Raw genomic sequence first — 22,116 nt, forward strand, 5'->3', positions numbered from 1 at the left:
TGGGGAAGGAGGGACAATCTCCTCCTGTACCAGTCAGATCTGATTTGACGGTACACTCACACAAAAATAATAAAATAAAAATTTAAAAAAAAAAAAGATTAATTAAAATTTTTAAAAAAGAGAGAAAAAAAAAAGAATGAGAAGCAGTGTGGAAGCAAAATTCCTAGAGAAAGCCCTCCCACCTCCACTTCCCTAAATTCTGTTGACCATCATCACTCTCTCTCTTCACATTCATTTGTGCTTCCTGTAATTTACACGTTTACTAATCCGTGAGTCCATCAAGTCGTCCTTACAGTTCTGTGCCCTTTTCCTAAGAGTGTCACGGTCCTAGAGTCTTCTCTCCACCAGTTCCCTTCTGCTGTCAGACACTGAGGCTCTCCTCTCTCTCACCCTTACTGCTCATGCCCGCATGCAAACCAGCCCAGATGAGCCAGGGAACCCTTGCTCTCTTCATGCATTCCCTTGCTCTAAAACTAATAGTCCTCCACTGCCTACAGGATAAAGTCCAAATTCCTCAATGCATATTAATGGCTTTACCAAAAAACAATGCATCCACTCAGTTGAAAACTTGTTGTGTGAATGACTTGATCAGGAACACAAAGCCCTTATTATTCTTTGTTTCATGGTAAAGTACTTCCACAGCCTCACCTTCTGGATTGGGGCCAACGCTGCACCATTGCTGAAGCTGTGCTCTGAGGCTTCTGGCTCCGAGAGGCTGTTTCGAGGACCAGTACTACTGGCCAATACCGTGGGTAGTGTGCCTGAGGGCTCGTACTGCTGGCTGCTCGGCCATTTGCCCTTCAACACCACGTGGCAGATGTTATCTAGGCGGTTAATTATCACACGATCCTAGAAAAGAATAAGCACCAAGTTACTCAAATTCCCAAAGTTCCTGGACTTCAAGGGTTAAGATTTTTACTCAGAGGAGTTAAGCAGAAAGGAAATCCTCAAATGTACCCACTTTCATAAGTTTTAAACAATAATAATTCGATGGGTGGTATGGACAAAAAAAAAAGAAAATAAAAAAGAGAGTGCTGTCAGGATGAGGACCTTTGGTCCTGCTGTCTCACAGTCAAGTGCATGCAGACTCCATGTCCAAACAGTACATAACAATACTTCCTTAAAGGTATCAAACATTTCTCCAAACTTGTGACTCAAATACTCCAGTAAAATTTAAAAGAAAGGATTCAAAGTGGCAAGTGTTGTGGCTAGGGGAACACAGGTCCGGAGGTACCTTGGGCCACTCCGAGAAGGAGTACAGGGTTTTCTCCTGGAGCAGCTGAGCGATGGTGGGGGCCCGGGTCTCCTGGAGGTCATCCCCCGTGTCTCCCAAGATGCCCAACGTCGGGCTTTTACTCTCCTCTTCAGAGTATTTCCCGGGATAATCTGGAGAGACGTGTTAAAGATATTTAGAAAAACCGTAGCTGTTCTTGAAAAGACTCAGCTATAGGAACCCGATTAATAAACTTCATTACTGGGACAGCACAGGAGAGGAAGGCCCTGGATGAGATGGATTAACTCAATGACTGGGGGGTAGCGGGGGTAGGTGTGTCAGAGACAGTAAGGTTGGCTCAGGACAGAGCTGTTGTACACAGGGTTGCTATGAGTCGCAAGTGACTCGACAGCACATAACAACAAAAACAAGAACTGTCTTCTTAAAAATGGGGGTGGGAGGATTAGGCACTTGGATACAATAGTGACTCAAGAGATCAGGGCATACAATGTGTCTTAAGGTTCTGTGGATTTTTTTTTTTTTTAAAAACACCAAACGCATTTATTTTAGGCTACTTCTGATTTCTTCAAGAGTCATATTAATTAAGTCATAAAGGCAAATCCTGATATGGAGCTATGAACAGAAATGATCTCATATAGTTTTTGTAATAAAATACATGACCCTCAAGGAAAGGGAAATTCTCTTTTGTACCCAAGAGCAAGAGTTAATGAACGATTACAGAAGCTTTCCACATTACCTGTGGTAGCCAAGAGGCACAAGAACACTGTAATAGTTTGATAAACAAGGTTTAAGAAGAGGTAACATGTTTAGAAGCGGTGAAAGGATGAAGTGATGAAACTTACAGGAATAAAGGTAAAACAGACCTAATTCATGTAATACACCCACAGAAGAGAAACCGAGATCATTTAAATTATCCCCTGATGGATAAAAAGAGAAATGTAAATCATTTAGTAGTGGTGAGAGTTTATCATCAATGTAATGACAGGGAATGAGTAAGTGGTGGGTGGAAAATAAAATGTAGACCTCTCTTTTTATAAACCGACAAGGAATGCCTGCTCTCTGAAATGTGTAGATTATGCAACGAGTCTCCCAGGGAGCTGCAGAGACTCCCTTGCCAGGAATGGGGCCTTGCTGGGGACCGCAGAGTCAAGGATAAACTTGCTCTAGGGTTATTAGTCTCATGGGAGAAGACAGCTAGTAAAGCAGTATTTGTAACTAACTGGAATCATAACTGTGGTGACTACACCCTGCTGTCACTCCTGTGGGCTCCGAGGATGTAAATCTTTATGGATGCAGATTATGCATCCTTCTTTCATAGATCAGCCGTTGGATTCAGATTGCAAAATTTCTGGTTAGTAGCCCGACATGGTATGAACTGTATCATCAGGGTCCCTTATCAACCATGGTGAGTACCACAAAAGGGAAAAACTACGGTGCCATGTCAGGGGATAAGTGTAGGACCTTTTCAAGAAGCAAAGAAGGTCTCTTAAAGAAGGACCACCTGGCGAGCTCTGGTGGCCTAGTGGTAAGAAGCTGCACTGCAATTGCAGAGGTGAGCAGTTCGAATCCACCAGATGCTTTGCTGGAGATGGAGGGACAAATTTCCTCCAGTATCAGTCAAATCTGATTTGATGGTACACACACAAAAATAATAATTTTTTTTTTAAAAAGAAGGCACACCCAGGAAGGTGAGCAGACAGAGGGGGGAAAGTACTGTGGACATGATGGGGAACAGAGACCGCCAGGGGCAAGTCCAAAGAGGAGGCTGCTGGGATACAAGTGGTTCTAATCCTGCTGGGTCATGACCGATATGCACATTTCATTCTTAACAGATATGGGGGGGCGGGGGTGTAACCCCTGAAAGGTTTTCAGTGTACCAGCGAGATTCAAACTTTAAGAGAAAGTAAACTGATGAAAGAGAGAAATCCCTGGATGAGGGGGAACCAGGAGACCTGGAGGTCCTGACAGCTGTACCTATTATAGGACTGTAGGGTTTCAGATTTCCAGTCTTCGAAACCCTCTCTGCCCATCTCTGCCTCACATATGTGTACGTATATAGGTTCCCTTCTTGGCTCTACAGAAATCATCACTGCAAGGGACACCTTCTCTCTCATGCAGAGAGCTCACGAAAGGTTATCAAACCCATTGCTACCTTCCATCCTGAACTAACAAGTCTAAGGCTGCCACCAATGGTCACTGGTTCCAAAATATTTCCTCTCTGCTGAACTGTTCTCATTTTTGCTCCATATTCCTTTTTCATCTTGATTTCCAGAGACTGATTATTTAATGATTTTCCTGGCAACAGAATCCAAAAAGCAATGTGGGTTCTGTAATTCAGGACATATGATGACAATCCTGCCAGCCTGGGGTGCAGAGAATGGAACCAGTTCCTCCTGAGGAGGCCTGAAGAACTGCTTAAAAGTAATATATGATTAGGTAATATTTGCATGACAACAGTTCAGAATAAGAGCTACATAGTAAAGCGGACTATGGGTAGCGGTGGGAAACTGTACAACAAAGAATTTTTTTTTTTCAAAGAGAAAAGCAAACTGGGGAGGGGCAGGGAGAAAAATGTGCAACAATGAATGAACGAAAATCGAAGTTCTCTATAAATTTTCATTAAAATATCAATTAAAAAAAAGTACGCAGGGGAGGAGAACAAGGGAAGGTATGGAAAACGGGAAGCGTGGAATTCACCAGGATAACAGAGGTTAGTGGGTGGATCTGGGAGCGGGTAAGGAAGTCAGAAAGATTCAACTGGGGCCTGAGAAGATGGTGTAATAATAGGCATAGATCAATGGTAATTAATTATACAGGACACAGTGTATGATTGTATGCAACACAACATAAATGAATTATTGTATGAAAACCAGTTAAAAAATATAAAATCTATTCATATGTTTGTTGAGTTACTTGTATATTTTATTTTTCTGTTGAAAGGAATCTGAACTAAAGGCACTTACACAAAAACATACACTTTCCTGACAACTACATGGAAAAAACTGTACTATCTTGGCAAATTTGCTTTTGTTTCTGTTGAGTTCCTGAAAAATTAACGCCTTCTGTGAACGGTGACCTCGAGGTAAGGAGTTGGCCTGCCCACCCAGAGCCTTGAGATTTGAAATCTACCAGCTCATCCGTGGCAGAAGGATCGGCAATCTCTTCTTGTGTGATTTGTTTGCCTCTGAAAACTCACCTTGAGACAGTTCCGACTCGATAGTACCAATAACGACATATTAAATTTGAGGTTCTTGAAATTCCAAGGTTGTCCTACTTGAACCACGTTGAGGTACGTTACCCAAGACAAGAACAAAGCAGCTCCCCAGCCCCATACCTAGAGCACACACCCTTACACAAACCACGTGGCTGTGCTGACTGCATGTCCATCTTCTGAAATGACCACAGTTCATCTACTCTAAATTTCAGACCAAGTCTGACCCTTTGCTTGTAAACACAGCAAAAGCCATGAATCCCTCACTCCCCACCTCTTCCCTAGTCACTCTCACTCAGATATCACCTCATCTCAGAGCCCACTAGTTCCCGGATACTGTACCTTGACCATGGCAGTGTCCATTTCTGTCATAATCATCCTTGCTCTCAAAGTCCATGTCTTCTGACTTAACCTCACTTGCTTCGAGAGGATACGTCGGGAAATCTTTCTTCCCTTCTGCACCTTCCTTCCAGGGTTCTTTTAAAAGCTCCTGTCTCACTTTAAAGGGCTCCAGAGGAACAGCAGTCAGCTCGTTCTCCCTGGCCACACTATTAGCCTTGCTTTTGTACAGGTCTGGGCTATAGCCCTGGGGCTTCTCCATGTCAAAGTCCACGCTGTCCAGGCCACCCTTCCACCTCTCCATGTGTTTGCAGTGGCACTGACAGGCCCCTGGGGGGAAGGCCCTCTGGGGCCCGGGACTCAGGCTTCCCACCTCCAGGCTTCCCTTCTCGGCTTCAACCATGGGGAAGCCTCGATTCTTCTCTGTTGGGATAGGCGTACTGGGCTCCAGCAGGTGCAAAACCTCTGGCTTCTCCCTTATATCTGATGCCATGCCCAAGTTTTCCTCCTCATTTTCTTCCTCCTCCTCCTCCTCATCGCTGTGGTTCTGACTCAAAATCAACTTACTTTCTAAACTTTTGTTTTCTAGTAAATCGATCAACTGCTGATCTGCTGACAGGCTTGTTCTGGAGTTACAGACACTAAGATTACACATATCGAGAAACCCGCTCTCGTTTCCTTGGTCCAAGGAAGGTGACGGGATGTGTTTGGTTTCCAGATGCCGAAGGCTGTCAGGTCTTGGCCCGGCCTCACTGCAGCACAGTTCACCCTCCTTTGAAATGGACATCAGTAAATGGTTTCCATTTTTATTGTTCATCTGAGCAACTCCTGATTCTATAAGACCCATAAATGACGGGCCTGAGGTGACCTCTGCCTCGTGGCCACCGGACTGCGTGTCCCCATCGTGGCCTGCTGAGCCGACGGCCGTATCTCTCCTGGAGTCAGCACTGGCGCTGCTCGGGCTGTCCTGGAAGCTCAGTGGCTCCTGGCTCAGCACCTTCTTACCGTACAGCACACTTTCCAAGGACTCGGGCAGCAGACTCTCATCATGGTTGATGGAAAGGACATCCTGAACCTTAGAAATAAGGCTTTCACAAGTGATGTCAGGTAAGCTGCCCCTGGGCTGGCCAAGGTGATCTTCCCTGCTTTCCATTTTCACCAGGTTCTCAGGTTCGCTCTCAAGGGTCTCCGAAGTCCGGCTCACGTGAGTATACGTAAGAGATTCATACAGTTTGGAGTTCGTCTGGTAAAGGCAACAGAGACCTTCTGGTGCCGGAGTGTCGATTCTTTTATGCTGGGCATAGTTTCTGTAGGCATCCAGGAAGGACAGCTGGGGGTCGTTCATGATGTAGTAGTCCGTGCGGTTCAGGCCGTGCTTGGCCGTGCCGATGAGCAGGTCACGGTCATGTTTCCCACACTCCCACCAGACCGGGAGGTAGAGGCTGGGCCTGCACAGCTGGAGACGCTCGTGGAGCTGGGGACACCTGAGCACCTGCTCGCGGACCTTCCGCAGAAGTTCAATGCGGTACAGAGTTCTTGCGGCTCTTTCCTCAGTGATGGGCTCCACGTAGATGGTGGGATCTGGGGGCCCTGGAGAGAAAAAGGCAAACAGAAGCAGAGCCGGTCATTTCAGGGGGACTCCAGACACTTTCTGGCCCCCCAAACCCTGCATCTCGGATCTTAAGAGGCTACCGTGCTTGCACCTCATCACGAAGGTCTTGAGAGTCTGTGTAACGACCGGACGCTAACAGTGAACAGCACGTTCTCATGAGCCAAAGGTGGACATGGTGAGGATGAAAGAAAACCCCAGGAGCTTCAGTTCTAGAGAGAACCGCTGCCGAGTAATAGACAGAGACTCTGTAGGACCTACACAGTACGTCAACCATTCAATTTTCACAAACAGCACAGATTGTAGGGATGCTTCAAGGATGAGGAAACAGGTTCCGTGGAGCTAACTGACTTACTGTGGGGGAGGGAGGATTGAATCCCCAGCTTGTCCCAGCATGACTACAAAGACTGAGTCTTTTGAATGCACCCAATTACTTGCCTTGACTAAAATGTCCTAACCAGGCCTCGAGGGAACAGAGGCCACCTGTGCACGCTGTCCTCAGCTTTGAACCCACGCTGGGCAGGCTCACTTTGGTTTTCGCTTTCTTAAATATGGTCACATGCTCCAGAAGCTTGTAACCACAGATACGAGGCTGAAGCAAGGAACTTAGAGGAAGCAGCTGCAAACGCCAGCTAGGATTTTTTTTTTCCTTTCTCAGAAGGGGTCTCTATCAGATAAAACAATAGTTATCCACTTTGTAGGTCAACACATGAGAAAATATTTAAAGTAATTAAGATTTCATCTAAGGAAGGAACAGAGTTCACAGCATGAAAAAATTCTACATGATGTGGTTCATTTTTAAATCTAAAACTGTACTTTGGAAAATTCACGGTAGTTAATAAAATTAAGAGTGGTCTGTCACTATTTTTGAAGGGTTTTAAATCTGTAGTTCTTGTTGGAAACAAATACATCATATTTAAAAAGAGATGTGACCTGATGAGAGGTGGAAATCAATGAGAAGTTCATGAAATTTCTAAAATCCTACTTGTCTTTCTCTGAATTTCTCAAGCAAGACCTAATTTTGTGGCATCTAAAGTTCTTCTGTAACTTGACAACAGGCACGCTCTTTCCGAGTCTCATCGGAGACACACCGGCTGAGTATTCCTCACCTTCATCTTTCCATGCAGGCAGACGACAGACATTTCGGCACATGGCCACGAAACTGTAAAAGTAGTGCTCCAAGCTCTCATCGGATTTCTTGTCCAAACGCGAAATGATTCGGAACTGCGTCCAGTCAAAGGTTTGCTTTTCTTGGTCATAAAGAACACCAAAGGAAGATACTGTTCTGTAGAAGTCGGCCTGTTCCCTCCTAGTCCACCTGAGATTTAACCAGAGAGCAAAGACGTTAGCAGGGTTTGGTTTCTGTTTTGTTTTAAAAATGTCAACTAATTAGCATGCTTACTGTGAGAGCCCTTGAAGTTAACAAAGCAGGTAGAACGCATCTACCTGCTTTATTATTTTTATCTAAGTTAAATTGTGCTGAGAAGCTAATAAAGAAAACTACTCATTATCCTAGCTCCGAAGATGTAGTCACCATCAGGTTTTTGAGCTTGCTCTTCATGTATTTATTTATCTATTTTAAAATCACTAGTGCATACTTGTTATTTCCTGATTCACCAGTTTTAGAAATTATCTACCTAATTTCCTCTTATAATAGATAAGAGCACAATAAAGCCTGGGAAAGCCAGAGCCTGTTAGAGAAGGAAAATTCAAGTACTTTCCACTAAAATAAGCAACAGGAAACTGTGAAAGGTTAGGAGACTTGTGAGAACCAGAATAAAACAAGGCTCTGGTGTATAATCTGCAGGAAGTTGCACGGCCAACCTAAAGGGCACACCTCTCTGCTGGTTTGAATTCACCAGTGGTATCCGCGGGAGAAAGAGGGGCAAACTCAATCTGTGTGATTTACAGCCTAGAAAACCCAATGGAGGGTCAGCTTTGTCAGTTCTGACTCACAGTTGTCAATGTGAGACTACTATAGTGCTTGGTTTGGACATGTTGCTAGAAGCTACTCCTTGGAGAGGGACATTATGCTTGAAATGGTAGAGGGGTCAGTGAAAGACCGGAGACCCCCAGTGAGATTGACCGACATGGTAACTGCAGCAATGGGCTCGAGTGTGCCAGAGAGGATGAGGATGGCACAGGACCGGACAGGGTTCAGATCTGCTGTTCACAGGTTCATCACAAGCCGTACTTGACTTTGACGGCACTTAACAACAACAACAACAACAACAACAACAACAACATATTTTATGTCATTTCCCCCTCGTATTATCTCAAAGAATCATGAGAGTTCTGAAAGGATCTCCCACCTTATTAAATTCAAGCTCATCATTTCACAGATGAGAAAGATGGGCCACTCATGACAAGGGAGGGGCCCACGCATGGCAAGGGAGCAACCCCCTCAGCCACACAGCTCTCCTGACCCCCAGCTTTCATGCTGGCTTTCTTCCCTATTATTTTCTCTAGGACTCAAAGACTCTGTAGTCTTTATATACTACAGGACTTAAGAGAGCTGGGCCATTCTATACTACCCACAATCTTCTTAAGCGGCTCTTGGGTGTGGTACTCTTCAACCCCAGAGAGGGGGTGGGGGTGAGGAGGTGGGTGGAGGACCCTCGGAGCAGGTGGAGGACCCGAGGGGTAGGTGGAGGACCCGCGGAGTAGGTGGAGGACGATTGAGAAGCAGAGGAGGGATCTGGCTCTTTGGAGTTGTGAAAGAGGGAAACATTTTCCTTGCGTTATCACACTTCATAAAGTCAGAATGAGTACAGAGAAGTAAGTGAATTTGCTACTTGGGTGTTCTTTCAATTTACTGAATGTTACATAGAAGAACAGATACACAGAGACTCCCAGAACTGCAGAGCTTTATGACACTGTCTAATGGCATCATTTCTAGCACGTGAACTTCTGAAGCCACTTTAATTCTCAGACAGGCAAGCAATCCTCGGTCATTTATAATCACAAAAAAAGTTTTTATTAGCTGGCATTTTCAGGTACTTACGGTTCGTAGAAAGAGAGCTCTAGGGGCATGGTGGTTAAAGTACTCAGCTGCCAACCAAAAGGTTCACTGTTAAAATCTACCAATTGTCTTGTTGTTGTGTGTCACTGAGTGGGGACTGGCACATAGCTGGCCCTCCAGTGGGTGTTTGGAGGCACTTAATCGCAGGGAGGGGACTGCCCACCTTTCTCCCTGGCAGCAGCAGGTGTGCCTTTGGGCTGACCGCAATTCCTCACCACCAGGCCAGCAGAGCTCCCTCAGAGCTGCACAGGAGAAACAATGTGGCTGTCTGCGGCTGTAAGATTTACAACCTTGGAAACTGGGAGGCAGTTCTACTCTGTCTTAAGCATCAGAAGTGAGGCTCGTTTGGTTTTTTGCTCTTCAGAGTGCTGGTGGTGCAGAGCTAACGGTCTCCCTCACCAGTCATTTGGAGGGAAGGAATGGAGTTTGCTGCCTTATGACTTTCACCCTCAGGGGGAGTTCTACTCTGTCCTACATGATCACTACGAGCTGATGGCAATGGGTTTAGTTTTGGTTTATTTCCCTTAAGAGGCCTAGTAGGATAAGATGCCGTCAACACACAGCGCTCCTTCTGCTGTGAGAGAAGTAGGGGTTCTAAAACCACCTCCCAGAGATGGAGAGGGACAAGCTGGAAAACCACTGAGTCTGGGGGCTATAAACCAGAAGGTGTGCACAGATCCCCCTAACACCACACCATGACCCTGGGGGCTGGACTTAATGCCAGAAACAGGCTCATTTCACACAGGGGCACACTACGCTTGCCTTTCAACTAGCAGCTGTGTCTCCATTACCAGTGGTCCTTTGGGCTACCACAGACTTTGGGACATGGATGCTCCATGCTGGGACCCTCTCAAGCTTTATCTTGTGTGTCTCTTCATTTGTACCCTTTTGGCTGCAATAATAAAACTAATCTTAAGTAGACTACGCTTTCCTGAGTTCTGTGAGTCATTCTAGTGAACCCAAGGGCAGCAGTAGGAACCGCCAATCTTACGGTCGACAAGGCCGGAAGGGAAGGGGCTGTGGGGACATGTGGTGTTACGCAGACAGCAGCCCGAGGGAGCAGTGCAACTCCTGACAAGCTGGCAGTCTGCAGGACTATGCCTTGGAACCTGTAAGGTCTCACCTAGCTCTGTGGTTCGGGTTGGAACCGCATGTTCAGCTGATGCCGCCCCAGCACGCGCAGCAGTTCAACATGCTCGTTGGCTTTTACCTCTTTTGGGCTTCCTTACTGACGAGGTCCATTTCTGAGGTTCTCCTGAACATCTCTTCCTGGACCCAGTATCCTTGGCTCCCTGGCCCCAGAATTTCAGGCCGGCAGAGCTCTTTGCGATTGCAGCGCTGGTAGATAGTGACCAGACGTCTGAGGCGAGCCGTGAGCGCGGAGGAGACTGGCCAGGGCGATTTGTCTGGGTCGGAGCCATCCTGGGCTTCAAACATCAGTGAGGATATTAGTATTTACAAACAGAACTCAAACCAGGGTGACTTTACCCCTCCCTTCTTTGTTTAAATAAGAACAAAACCGACCCAGGAACGTAAAAGCAGTTACAGTCTAATAACTGGCTCAGGAACTGGGCACAGTCGCCGGGTCTGCAGTTTTGCTGTAGGAGGAATTTAAGGTTGTGGTTGCAATCTTTCAAACAGAACACACCCTCGTGTGAGGGCAGCACGGATCTGCGGCCTGTGCTCTGAGCACAGGACCGTGCAGACCCTCTGGAGACGGCGCCACACAGAACTGTGGGCTTTTGTGCAGCTGGCCCTCCCTGCTGCCAAAGCCGCCAGTAAGCTTGAATTGGGGGTGGGAGGGGAGAGGAGAAAACCTGAAACCCAAACCAAAGAAAAACCAATGCTACCACAATTCCTATTTCGTGGACCCTAGTCTGACTCCCTTTTGCACTTCAGTGTGTTAGAGGAAGTTTGCCAAAGCCACAGGAAGCGCCACGTGTTTGGTGGGCTCCGGGAGAATTTAGTAAGAGTTAACTTAATTGGTTTTTTTTAAAAAAGTGTTCTTTAAGGCTTTTTATGAACAGCATTTTCAAGAGAAACACATTCCAGGGTTACCACACACTGGGACCTTACTTTTTTTGCCTTCAGATGGATACAATCTCACCTGCCCGGCTGTCATCTTTCTTTTCAACAAAAATGCCATCGCCACCATCACTGGAACTCTCCTAGAGACAAAAGAAGCCATCCCATCAGCCATCCTGCAGTTAGCGAGACACCAGCCCAGACACCCCTACCCCTACGCGCCGGAGTCAGCTCCTGCCCCGAACAGCTCCAAGACAGGGCCCAAGCCACTGCTGCAGACCCAGCTCTGACTCACAGCCACCCGAAATGACAACGCAGAACTGCCTCAGAGCTTTCCAGGCCGTCATCTTTACAGAAGCAGAACACCACTACTTCCTCCTGTGAAGCAGTGGGTCTGAACTAACGACCTTTTGGTTAGTGGCTGAGCAATTAACCACTACACCACCAAATTCCAAGGAAGATAGAGAGTCTCAATCAGCAATCCTACTGTACAGAACTGAACTGTCCTTGAGGGTAACAGCAAAGCATTTTAATCATGATCCCATCAGGTCTCCTTAAAAGAGACGTCACACTGAAAACCTACTGCAGTTGAGATGGCCTCAGCCACGGAGCATGGAGTTTCCAAGCCTGCACACTCTTATGGGTGGAGAGCGCCCGTCATTCTCTGGTGGAGCAGCTGGTGGCCTAGAAGTGCCCTTTGATAAACAGTATGTTCACAGCCCAACAGTGCCTGGTAAACATAGTTCACTGCTATACAGTTTAAAACGGACAGAGCAGTCTATCTGGAGCAAACATTCATTCCTGCAACTGTGCTACCAGAATGATGAACTGGCATGTTCTCCCCGGCAGTTACATTTTTACAAGCACAATTTTAGCTGTGAATTGAAATATTTGCTTCACCACTGTCAGCTGCAATTTAATACAGTCATTTCACAAAGATCGTGCGCCCTCCCCCACTTTCTGCCAATACCAGCCTGCTCGGGAGCTGACTTCACAGCAACAGACGCTGTTTCCCTGAAACACGACTGCTCCAGACACGAGCCCCGATGGTGTAAAACCCCGGGAATTTAAAATTAAAATCAGGATTTGGGGATCCAAGCAGGAATACTTGTCAAACTGGCACCAGCAGATTCCGTTAGGAACCCTTTACTCAGGCTCAGATATGGAGTATTTTAAGTGACTTAAGTACAAGAGTTTTATAAGTGTCTTAAATACAAGATCCTAAATCTTTGATTGGGAAGATTCTGCCCATCTCTCTCCCAGGGGGAAGCTGGCGGGTTCCAGTCTCACACCTACTGCTTAGAGCCTGTACGTTACACACTACGTGGTTAGGGCTCCTTGCGAAAAACAGATGCACACGAAATAGTATTTATGTGAAAAGAAGCAATTTTATTAAGAGAAAACGACCAGAATTTTTAAAAAGAGGCTTTGTTTCTGCATCCCCGACATGCCTGTGTGGGTTTTTGGGCAGCTGATTTCATTTTTTTCCTCTCTACAGTGAGAGTAAAAATAACACCCAGCTGTAGTGACACAGGCTGTATAATGTTACTACTTGAGTTTCAAGATCCTCAACTTCTCAACTCAAAGAAAAGATAGTAATACGAAGTCAAAGGAGCCAGCTACATTGCTCAACTGGCAAGTGCTTACACATATATAATAAAACAACTTAAAGTACGAAAATTTAACACTTAAAGAAAAAAAAAACCCAACCAAAAACGGGGGGGGGGGGGGAGGGCACACCACCCTCCTCCAAAAAGAGAAGAGTAATTGTTTAAACACTAACTGAATCTTCCCCATATAGGATTTAGTGGGTTTCTCTGCAAGTTCTTCCTGCTCACACTTTGGCCATGAACTCCTCCTATCCACTGACCTTGTCCTTCAGAGTCTGGCCTGAGACCAGCACGAGTCAGGTGCAGCAAGGGAAAAGTCAATGACGCAGCACAAGGACAACACATGCTTGCAACCTCGCTGGACGAATGAAAGCTGTGTCGTCAGTCACTGCCATCAATGTTAAAAGACATGCTGATCTTCCTGGATCCCAGATTCATGTATAAGTACAGGCTGTAGACAACTCCAAACAAAAACAAACTTTTAAACAAACTGCCCTTGAAGATCTCTGCAGGGTCACCAAATCCAGCCATATCAGAAACCTCTGTTTACTATTAAAAAGGTGCTGCTGGAAAACCCACTAAAAGAAAGGGGTGGGGGGAGCAGGCAGCAGACGACATACTCTCAAAAGTGCTTTTCAAATCTTATATTCTGGGATTCTTTGAATGCTGCGTTTTAAGAGGACAGTTTGGGGATGCCAGACTGCATCAGAGCAGCAGGGACTTCGAGACCCATGAAATGGAGAAGAAACTAGAAATATTTCATCTTCCTGCCACTAGGCCACCAGAGCTCCCTTTGCTGTGTACTTCTGAGTCCTCTGGTAGGTTGTATGCTTCTTGGAATTTGCCCGTTTCACCTACATTATCCTAGATGTTACTGTACAGTTGTTTCTCGTTCCATGTCTGTCAAATCAATGAGACTCAAAGCAACCAGGCTGAGGCTGCGAATCTTCAAGGCAGGAGAACGACTTTTGCCTACAGACTGCCTGGTGGATTCCAACCAATGACCTTATGGTTAGCAGACTAACAAGTTACACCCTCCGTCACCAGGGCTCTATCATAAGTCACTTTATTTTTATTTGTACTGCGTCACTTGAAAGAGTCTCCCTTTCTTTTTTCATGCTCATATTTGCATCTTGACTTTTCTTAGTCAATCTGGCTGAAGATTTGTAAATTTTATTGATCTTCTCAACGACTTTCAGATTTTTATTCACGCTACGACATCCAACACTGTTTCTGGTTTTTACTTTTATTTATTTCTGTTCTGATCTTTGTTATTTCCTTTTTTTCTAGATCTACTGTATTTTTACGTGTGTAAAGCACTGGCCACCCATTCCCTGCCTCCCAGCCTTTGTAGTTATTTTCATCCTTACTGCTTATGTCACTTGAAAAATCCCCAAAACTCAACATGAAGCAACTAAAAATTAGGATCCTTACAACAATCAAACATACAAGAACAGAAGGCAGCATTCACCCAGGATAAAGCTCAGAAGCCAGGGAGGGACAGAACGGGAAAGGGAAACACAGAGGAGAGAGCGGAGCTACCATGTGGGCACTGTCATAAACCTCAGGAAACGTGTACAAACTGTTGAATGGAAATCAATTTGCTTTGTAAATATTAACACAAGTTAACTTTCTGTCAAGTTAGTGCAGCGTATTTATACTACTACTTCAGGACAGGGAAGGAGTATGCTATTTTTGTAAGAATACATTTTTATTGGTAATTACTGATAAGCAGTGACCTACTTCTATTATTTTGTTCTCTTCTGTGTCTTAGAACCTTGCCTTCCTTCTTTGCTACTGCTAGCTTTTGGCTTTCACTGGTTTACTGCAGCAAGCCGCTTTGTCTCCAGATGTCTTTCTTTTCTGTCGATTATTTTTATCTATTTCCTAAGTGGTTAGCATGAATATTTTATTAAATAGCTTGTATTTACAAATTCTAGGATAAGCTGGTGCCAACTTATCTTTGACAACATAAAAAAATCTGCACTGATACTATTATTCTTCTCTCTTCTTTTTATTTTTGTCATCACAAATGACATCTTTAATTTAATTACATGTTTCTGCTAATAGAATTCCAACTTTGCTTTTTAGATATTTGTTATTTAAAACAGAAAGGGCAAAACAGAATTCCAACTAATTGTGAGCTCATTTTCATCACTTATTTGGAAATTAAGTAAAAGTGGATCACAGGTATACTGTGAAAGTAAAACCATAAAAATTTTACAAGAAAATCTTGGAAGTCTACTATTAGACTGAGTTCTTAGACTTGGCACAATAACATGCTAAGGAAAGAAAAATCAAGTAAGCTGGATTTCATAAACACATGAAAGTTTTGCTCTACAAAAGGTTGTGTGAAAATAACAAAACCTATTGGGTGGGAGAAAATATTGGCAAACCACATGCTTGACAAAAGCCTACTCTGTAGAAAAGATATTTCTCAAAAATCAACAGTAAACAATGCAATTAGAAGACAGACAAGGATATGGATACAGCTGGCAATTAAGCAAATAAAACGATGTCCAACAATCATTAGCAATTAGGGAAACACAAATGGAAACCATAATGAGAAAGGACTATCCACTTATTTGAGGACTCAAACGAAACACAGCGTCAACACCAAATGCTAGGATGCAAAAAACCTGGATCTCTGCTACATACCTTGCTGGTAGCAGTGTAAACTGGTAACATGACACAGCCCCTCTGGTAAAGTGAGCTTCTTAGACTCAGTCTCTAACTATTATGGTTGCTACTGTTAGCTGCTGCTGACTCAATTCTGACTCTTACTGACCCCATGAGTGCAGAACAGAACAACTTCCAGGATCTTCAAAGTTGAGATGTTCTGGAAGCAGAATACCAGGCTTGTCTTCCGAGATTATCTCTGGATAGTAGACAAGCGCTTAATAATTAGCACTGCTCAGGCACTCCTATCAACTGACCTAGCAATTGTACTTATAGGCATTTACACCAAAGAAATGAAAATGTGTGTTTATGTAGAAAACTGTACACAAGATACTTCATAACAGCCCCAAACTGGAAACCATCAGAATGCCCTTGTATTGAGCAATAAAAAGAAAGAAATCATTGATAACCAAAACTCTGGATGAACTATTTGAGAGAAATCTCAAAAGATCACAGACGATGACTTCATTTATGTAATATTCTTAGAATAGCAAAATGAAAGCAATAGGGAAAATTATAGAACCACATTCCTGGTTTCCGGGTTAAGGAAGGATTCAGGATGGAAGGAAAAGGAACCAGGAAGTATCCTTGTGGAGTGAAAAGTCTGCAACAGTGGAGGTATCAATGTAAACATCCTAGATTGTGATACTGTCCAACAGTCATAAAATTTTATCACCAGCAAGGCTAGGTACCTCAAAGCAAAAAAATTCAATTATTATAAAAATGTAGCATCGTCTGTATGTTTGATAATTTTCCTATCATTATTTTTGGGAAAATGCAATGCAATTGTTATTGTTATGTGCTGCTGTGATGCCTATGACTCACAACGACCCTATGAACAAGTATCTGAACCTTGCCCTACCTACCCCTGTCCATCCTTACATTTTTGGACATGCTGGAGCCCCCTGGTAAGAGTTACTGTGTAAAAATCCTTGTTGAGGGCCTCTCTCTCTTTAGCTAACCTTCTATACCTTTCTCTTTTGAAGGGAAAAGTTTTGTTTTAAGAGTAAGGTGTGCCTGATTCAGGTCAAGATGTTTTTAAATCACTTTTTAGGCATCTGAGAGCTGGACAATGAATAAGGATGATGGAAGAAGAACTGATGCCTTTGAACTGTGGTGCTGGAGAAGAGCCTTGAATACCCCATGGACTGCCAACAGAACAAACACCCAGGTCTTGGAAAAGGTGCAGCCAGAGTGCTCCTGGGAGGCAAGGATGACAAAGCATAGTCTCAAACACTTTGGACATGATGCTAGGAGAGGCTTTTCCTTGAAAGGGGCATCACGCCTGGAAAAGTGGAGGGTCCGCAAAAGAAAAAAAGACTGCGGACCAAATGGATTGACACAGTGACTGCGACTGCAGTCATGGGCTCAAGTGAGTCAGAGATAAAGATGGCACAAAAGAGGACAGGGATCAGATGTGTTGTTCATAGGGCTGTTATGAGTTGTCCTTGACTGGATAGTATCTAACAACAAAATCAACAACTACCTTTCTCAGAATGATGCCTTTTCCTAAGGACTGGTCATTCCTGACAACATGACCCAAGTATGTGAAATGTAGTTTCACCATCCCTACTTCTAATGATGTAATTACATCATGTCATTAAAGGCCCTAAGAGCATTACCACATGGAGCCTTGTTTCTTGATCGTCTAGACAGTGTGGACTGCCCAGACAGCACAGCTTACTCACCACTTGTTTCTGGAGGCCTTCTAATTTCTCCTCAGCATTATCTTCTTTATCCGTGTTGCCTCTAGATAAAGGTAAAACAACAATAATAAAGCACCATCCAGGAGTTAGCCTGCAATTAGGACACAGGAAGAAAAACTTAAATATTACTGATTGTGGTGGTTAATATCCAATGACATTGTGGCCATGATCCTTAAAATAATGTAACTAGCTTTACTTTGCTCAGCTCCATAGTCAACAGTCTTGGCACCAGCAGCCAGGAAATTAAAAGGCGCATTGCCATGGGAAAGTCTGCTGTTAGGGACCTCTCCAAAGTGCTGAAGAGCAGTGGTATTTCTTTGGAGACTAAGGTGCGTCTGATACAGGCCATGGTCTTCGCAATCACCTGTTACGCATCAGAGAGTTGGACAATGACCAAGGAGGATAGAAGGAGAATTGATGCCTTTGAGCTGTGGTGCTGGAGAAGAGTATTGAGAATACCATGGACTGCTAGGAAAACAAACAGATTTGTCCTGGAAAGGGTTAAACCACGTGGCTCCTTGGAGGCAAGGATTCTGAGGCTCCGTCTAACTTACTTTGGACATGTTGTGAGGAGAGACCGGTCCTTAGAGAGGGACATCATGCTTGGGAGGGTGGAGGGACGGCGCAGGAGAGGAAGACCCTCTATGAGGTGGATTGATTCAGTGACTGGGATAATTGGGATGGGAGTGTCAGAGACAGTGCGACTGGCACAGGACAGAGCGGAGTTTAGGGCTGTTGTACATAGGGTCGCTATGAGTCGCAGGTGACTCGACGGCACATAACAACAACAACAACAACATCTTATGTGCTGTAAATATCAATTTCTCTATGGGAGGTTTGGCAGCCTAGTGGGTAAAGAATTGTGCTGCCAACCCAAAGGCACGTGGTTTGAATCTCCCAGCTGCTCTGAGGGAGGAAGATGGGCCATGTCCTTCTGTGCGATTTACTGCCTCTGAATCAGCTGTGAGCAGGTTCTATGTTCATGGCATGTAACACGTATGTGAAACTAAAGGGGCTGGATTAGAAGAGATTCTGTGAAGATCATAACCAGTCTTCTCTGACTTAGGGGATTATCATCTGTCCACCTGCTATCTAGTACGCGGAGTTGGAAACTCACTGCTGACTCTCCAGTGGGTTTTCAGAGTCTGTAAACTGCTCTGGAGAAGCTGCCCATCTTTCTCCTAAGGAGACGCGGGTGGAGCATTTGAACCGTCTACCTTGAACCCAACTCCTTACCAACTAGGCCACCAGAGCTCCCTCGTAAATATACACACAAAAACACCGCAGAGCCTTCTGTAAGATCTGCATGTGGCTGATCAAATCAGTTGCCTATCCTAGTTTCTGACTTTGGACCTGTCAGTCTCTAAAGGTGGCAGCATCCAAAGCCAGTGTGGCCGGAGGCCCTGCCTACCTGCTGAGGACTTGGGGTCATTGGCCTTTCCAGAAATTTCTCTCAAGGTGTGACCTATAGAGCTGAGACTTGTACTAGCCTTGACAAACAAGTGAAGTACTTCCTGGAAATAAATCAACTCAACTGACTGCAAATGAGTCGGAACCAAGTCACAGGCGACCCTCCAGGAGGTTTTCAGAGGCTGTAAACTGCCCCAGAGGGGACGCCAGTCCTTCTCCTGAGCAGCAGCTTGGAGCATTCTGCCTGCCTCTGGGTTGGTGGCCTAACTCCTAACCCACTAGGTCATATCTCACATATGTATTTAGTACACACACATATACATGTATATGTGTAAGCTTTATTGGTTTTTGCTACTCTAGAGAACTTAGTTGAAAATATTGACCAAAAAAAGTAAATCCCTTTCTCCACAGGGGCCCAAATCTCATTTTCCCTCTTTCTTATTGGAGAATTCAAGAGACAATGAAATGAAATGAGAGAAAGTGGACCAAACAGTATCATCACTTTTCTGGGTAAAGACCTTCTATTTTCTGATATTCTCGCAAAAGACTCCAGCCCATGCCCTACACTGGGACACAGGTCAGAGGCTAAGCAGTCCTTAAAACAATGCCCACCAAGGGCTCTGAACAAAGAAGAGAGTTGACACTGAAGGCTGTGAAACCCAGGTGATTCCAGACAGGCACACTGCAGGTCACAGCAGAAGGAATCTTCAGACAAAATCACTTACATTTGGCAAAAATGATGTCCTCAGAAGACAGCTCTACTGCCACTGCCAAAAAAGAAGGAGATTTCACCCTGTCTATCGTCACACGTTTGCCTCTAGTGTCTTTTCTCTCATGAGTTTAACAACTGGCAATGCCTGCTTTTCATGACCGACTCTAACACTGGCGTGGCTGTATAGCTTACCCCAATTAGAACTGTCAATGCTGCTGACAAATCTCCTTCTTCCTTCATTGATTATCACAAGAAGAATAAGGTATCTTACAAAAACATAAACTTAGGCCACATTCAGGGAAGATGGTTCCTGAACTGGCCAATCTGCTGGGATTGTCAATCATTTAGGAGTTTTCTAAAATACTCAAAAATACTTCTCCCAAAATACTTCTTTTTTTAAAAAAAATAGCTCTTATTATTTTCCCCCCATAGGAAACACCTTAAAAGATAAGAGTATTATACTGTTGTGTTTATCACGAGTTAAAGGCAGATGGAAAATGCACCTTTTTCTTGGTCTGACCAGCTGGTAGGAGTTCCTGGTGGTGCCAAGCACCTGCACGTTTGGGCCTGGCCACAGCCCAAGGCAATGTGAAACTATCTACTACTTTTGGAATGATCAGGCCAAAAGCTCACCAAATACACTCCAAGAGAGTATGGATATATTTCCAGTTGAACGATAGCTCTGGCTCTTAATTTCGCTTCCTTGTGAACTTAACCTATTTCGGGGTTATGCCAACAATAAACAAAGCACAGCCAAAGGTGATGTCTTCAAATTTCTGCACATAATCCATGGATAAGTCTATAAGGCAATGGGAGTGTAGTAAAAAGCAAAACGAAACCCATCACCACTGAGCTGCTATCAGCTCACAGACACCCTACAGAACAGGGTAGAAGTACCCTGCAGGGTCTCGAAGGCTGTCGGTCTCTGTGGAAGTTAACTGCCAAGTCTTTCATCCAGCAGTGGACTGGGATTGAACTTCTGCCCTTTCAAAGAGCAGCTGACTGCTTAATCACAGTTCCATGAGGGTCCCATGCTTTCTAGTAATGTCTCGTAACTCCATCTCACTCAGTATTTCATAATCCTGGACATTCATTTGAGAAAATATATGGTCTGCAAATCTGTAGTCATGGGCCCTCATGTAGACTAGTTGTAAATCCTTCAAGAATCATCTGAATGGATAAGACACAAGCCTGGTTAAGGAGCCGGGCAGGGCAGTGGGCCTATTGGAGGAGGATCGGAACTGGTATTTGGTTTCAAGTGCTTAGAGGCCAAAGAGCAGGTGTGTGCAACAGCAAGATACAAAGGAGCAACTGCAGAAAGAACTGGCCTTAACAGCTCGCGTTTAGATTGATGTCAGATCCTGGAACATGATGATGAAGAGATACGAAGAATACAGCCTCACGTGTCACATCAGGGCTAGCTTTCGCAGTTTCTCACCTTTCAGGAATGTCTGAGGTGCCATCTGTGACTCCCTGTTCTGCAGACAGAGACTTCTCATCCGGCATTCCAACTTTCTCTAGGAAGCAAAGTGCTGGGTCGGCCCGCATGGCGTTGTACCTCTCATAGCCTGATCAGGAGTAATGAGAAACGATACAAAGTCATCTGAGTCTTTGGCCCTGGACAATCATTGTTTTCCTTACCGAACAAAAATGATTACAAAGATGATACATTAAGCAAAACAACCGCCATCCGCCAAAAACCTATTTAAGATTTATCCGATCCTATGAAGACCTCTTTTTAAAAAAGACCTCTTATTAGGAAAAATCCTTGAGCTAAAATCCAGTGGACACCTTTGGGTAACGCTTGGCCAAAAATCAGTAAATATTCTATCTCCATGAAATGGCATAAGGCAAAGGTAAAATTCTCACTGCTTTCAGACAGCAAAGGGGATTGGCCAAGTGTTTTGAAATTTTTCATCCTTCAATTTTCCACCGTGGACATTGTCATCTCCTGAGAGGGCCTTGTTTTCGTACAATTCCATTTTATTGCATGTGTCAGAAAAGTAAGCTGACAAAAGAAATGAATTCAAGGGCAGAAAAAGTAAAAACTACTGCAACTGTTTACTGTAGTAAGCAGACATGTTAACTCTGTATTCACAAACCCACAAAGGAAACCTAACTCACTGGCCAAGGTTTTAGAATTGTTCCTTTTTGCATCCCTTAAGTCAACATAGGTGGGCTATTTTGGTTTTGGAAAGAAGATGACAGAAGAGAGGCAGAACAATGACAACAAAACAAAGACATCATGTTGATGGGGTCCGTGCAAGGTAATGTATTTTATGCAATCTAGTAAAATCTCAGGTGAGAGCTGGTCATGTAGAAGACCCAAATCTGTGGTCCTACATAACCATTTTGTGGTAAATGGTTTTATGATCAACAAAAGCTGAACATCTATGAAATGAGAACCAGCCTGGGTGTTAGGAACAGACCTGACTTTACAAGACTTGGTGCCCATTTCTGTATCGCTTCTGTTGTGTCAGTGTTGATGCAGTTGTATCCTGTACCCTTTACTTGTCACCGCGTAGCACCTGGTACCTTTTCCCTAAGGAGATACTGGTA

General features: G+C 44.5%; 1 protein-coding gene across 1 annotated transcript in view; it reads right to left on the reverse strand.

Moving 5' to 3' along the window:
* Nucleotides 1-22,116, reverse strand: part of CHD6 (chromodomain helicase DNA binding protein 6) — a 194,048-nt gene that overhangs the window by 15,889 nt on the left and 156,043 nt on the right. Inside the window, exons 26-33 of the mRNA XM_006881534.1 lie at nt 20,996-21,125; nt 17,418-17,478; nt 11,523-11,583; nt 10,626-10,842; nt 7,503-7,711; nt 4,788-6,374; nt 1,235-1,386; nt 649-849 (exon numbers count right to left, since the gene is read on the reverse strand). Of these exons, the coding sequence (XP_006881596.1) occupies nt 649-849; nt 1,235-1,386; nt 4,788-6,374; nt 7,503-7,711; nt 10,626-10,842; nt 11,523-11,583; nt 17,418-17,478; nt 20,996-21,125 (2,618 nt within the window). The remainder of the gene's footprint in view (nt 1-648; nt 850-1,234; nt 1,387-4,787; nt 6,375-7,502; nt 7,712-10,625; nt 10,843-11,522; nt 11,584-17,417; nt 17,479-20,995; nt 21,126-22,116) is intronic.

The sequence above is a fragment of the Elephantulus edwardii genome, unplaced genomic scaffold, assembly GCF_000299155.1.
Source record: "Elephantulus edwardii isolate Elephantulus edwardi_28Jun2011 unplaced genomic scaffold, EleEdw1.0 scaffold00015, whole genome shotgun sequence".
NCBI lineage: Eukaryota > Metazoa > Chordata > Mammalia > Macroscelidea > Macroscelididae > Elephantulus > Elephantulus edwardii.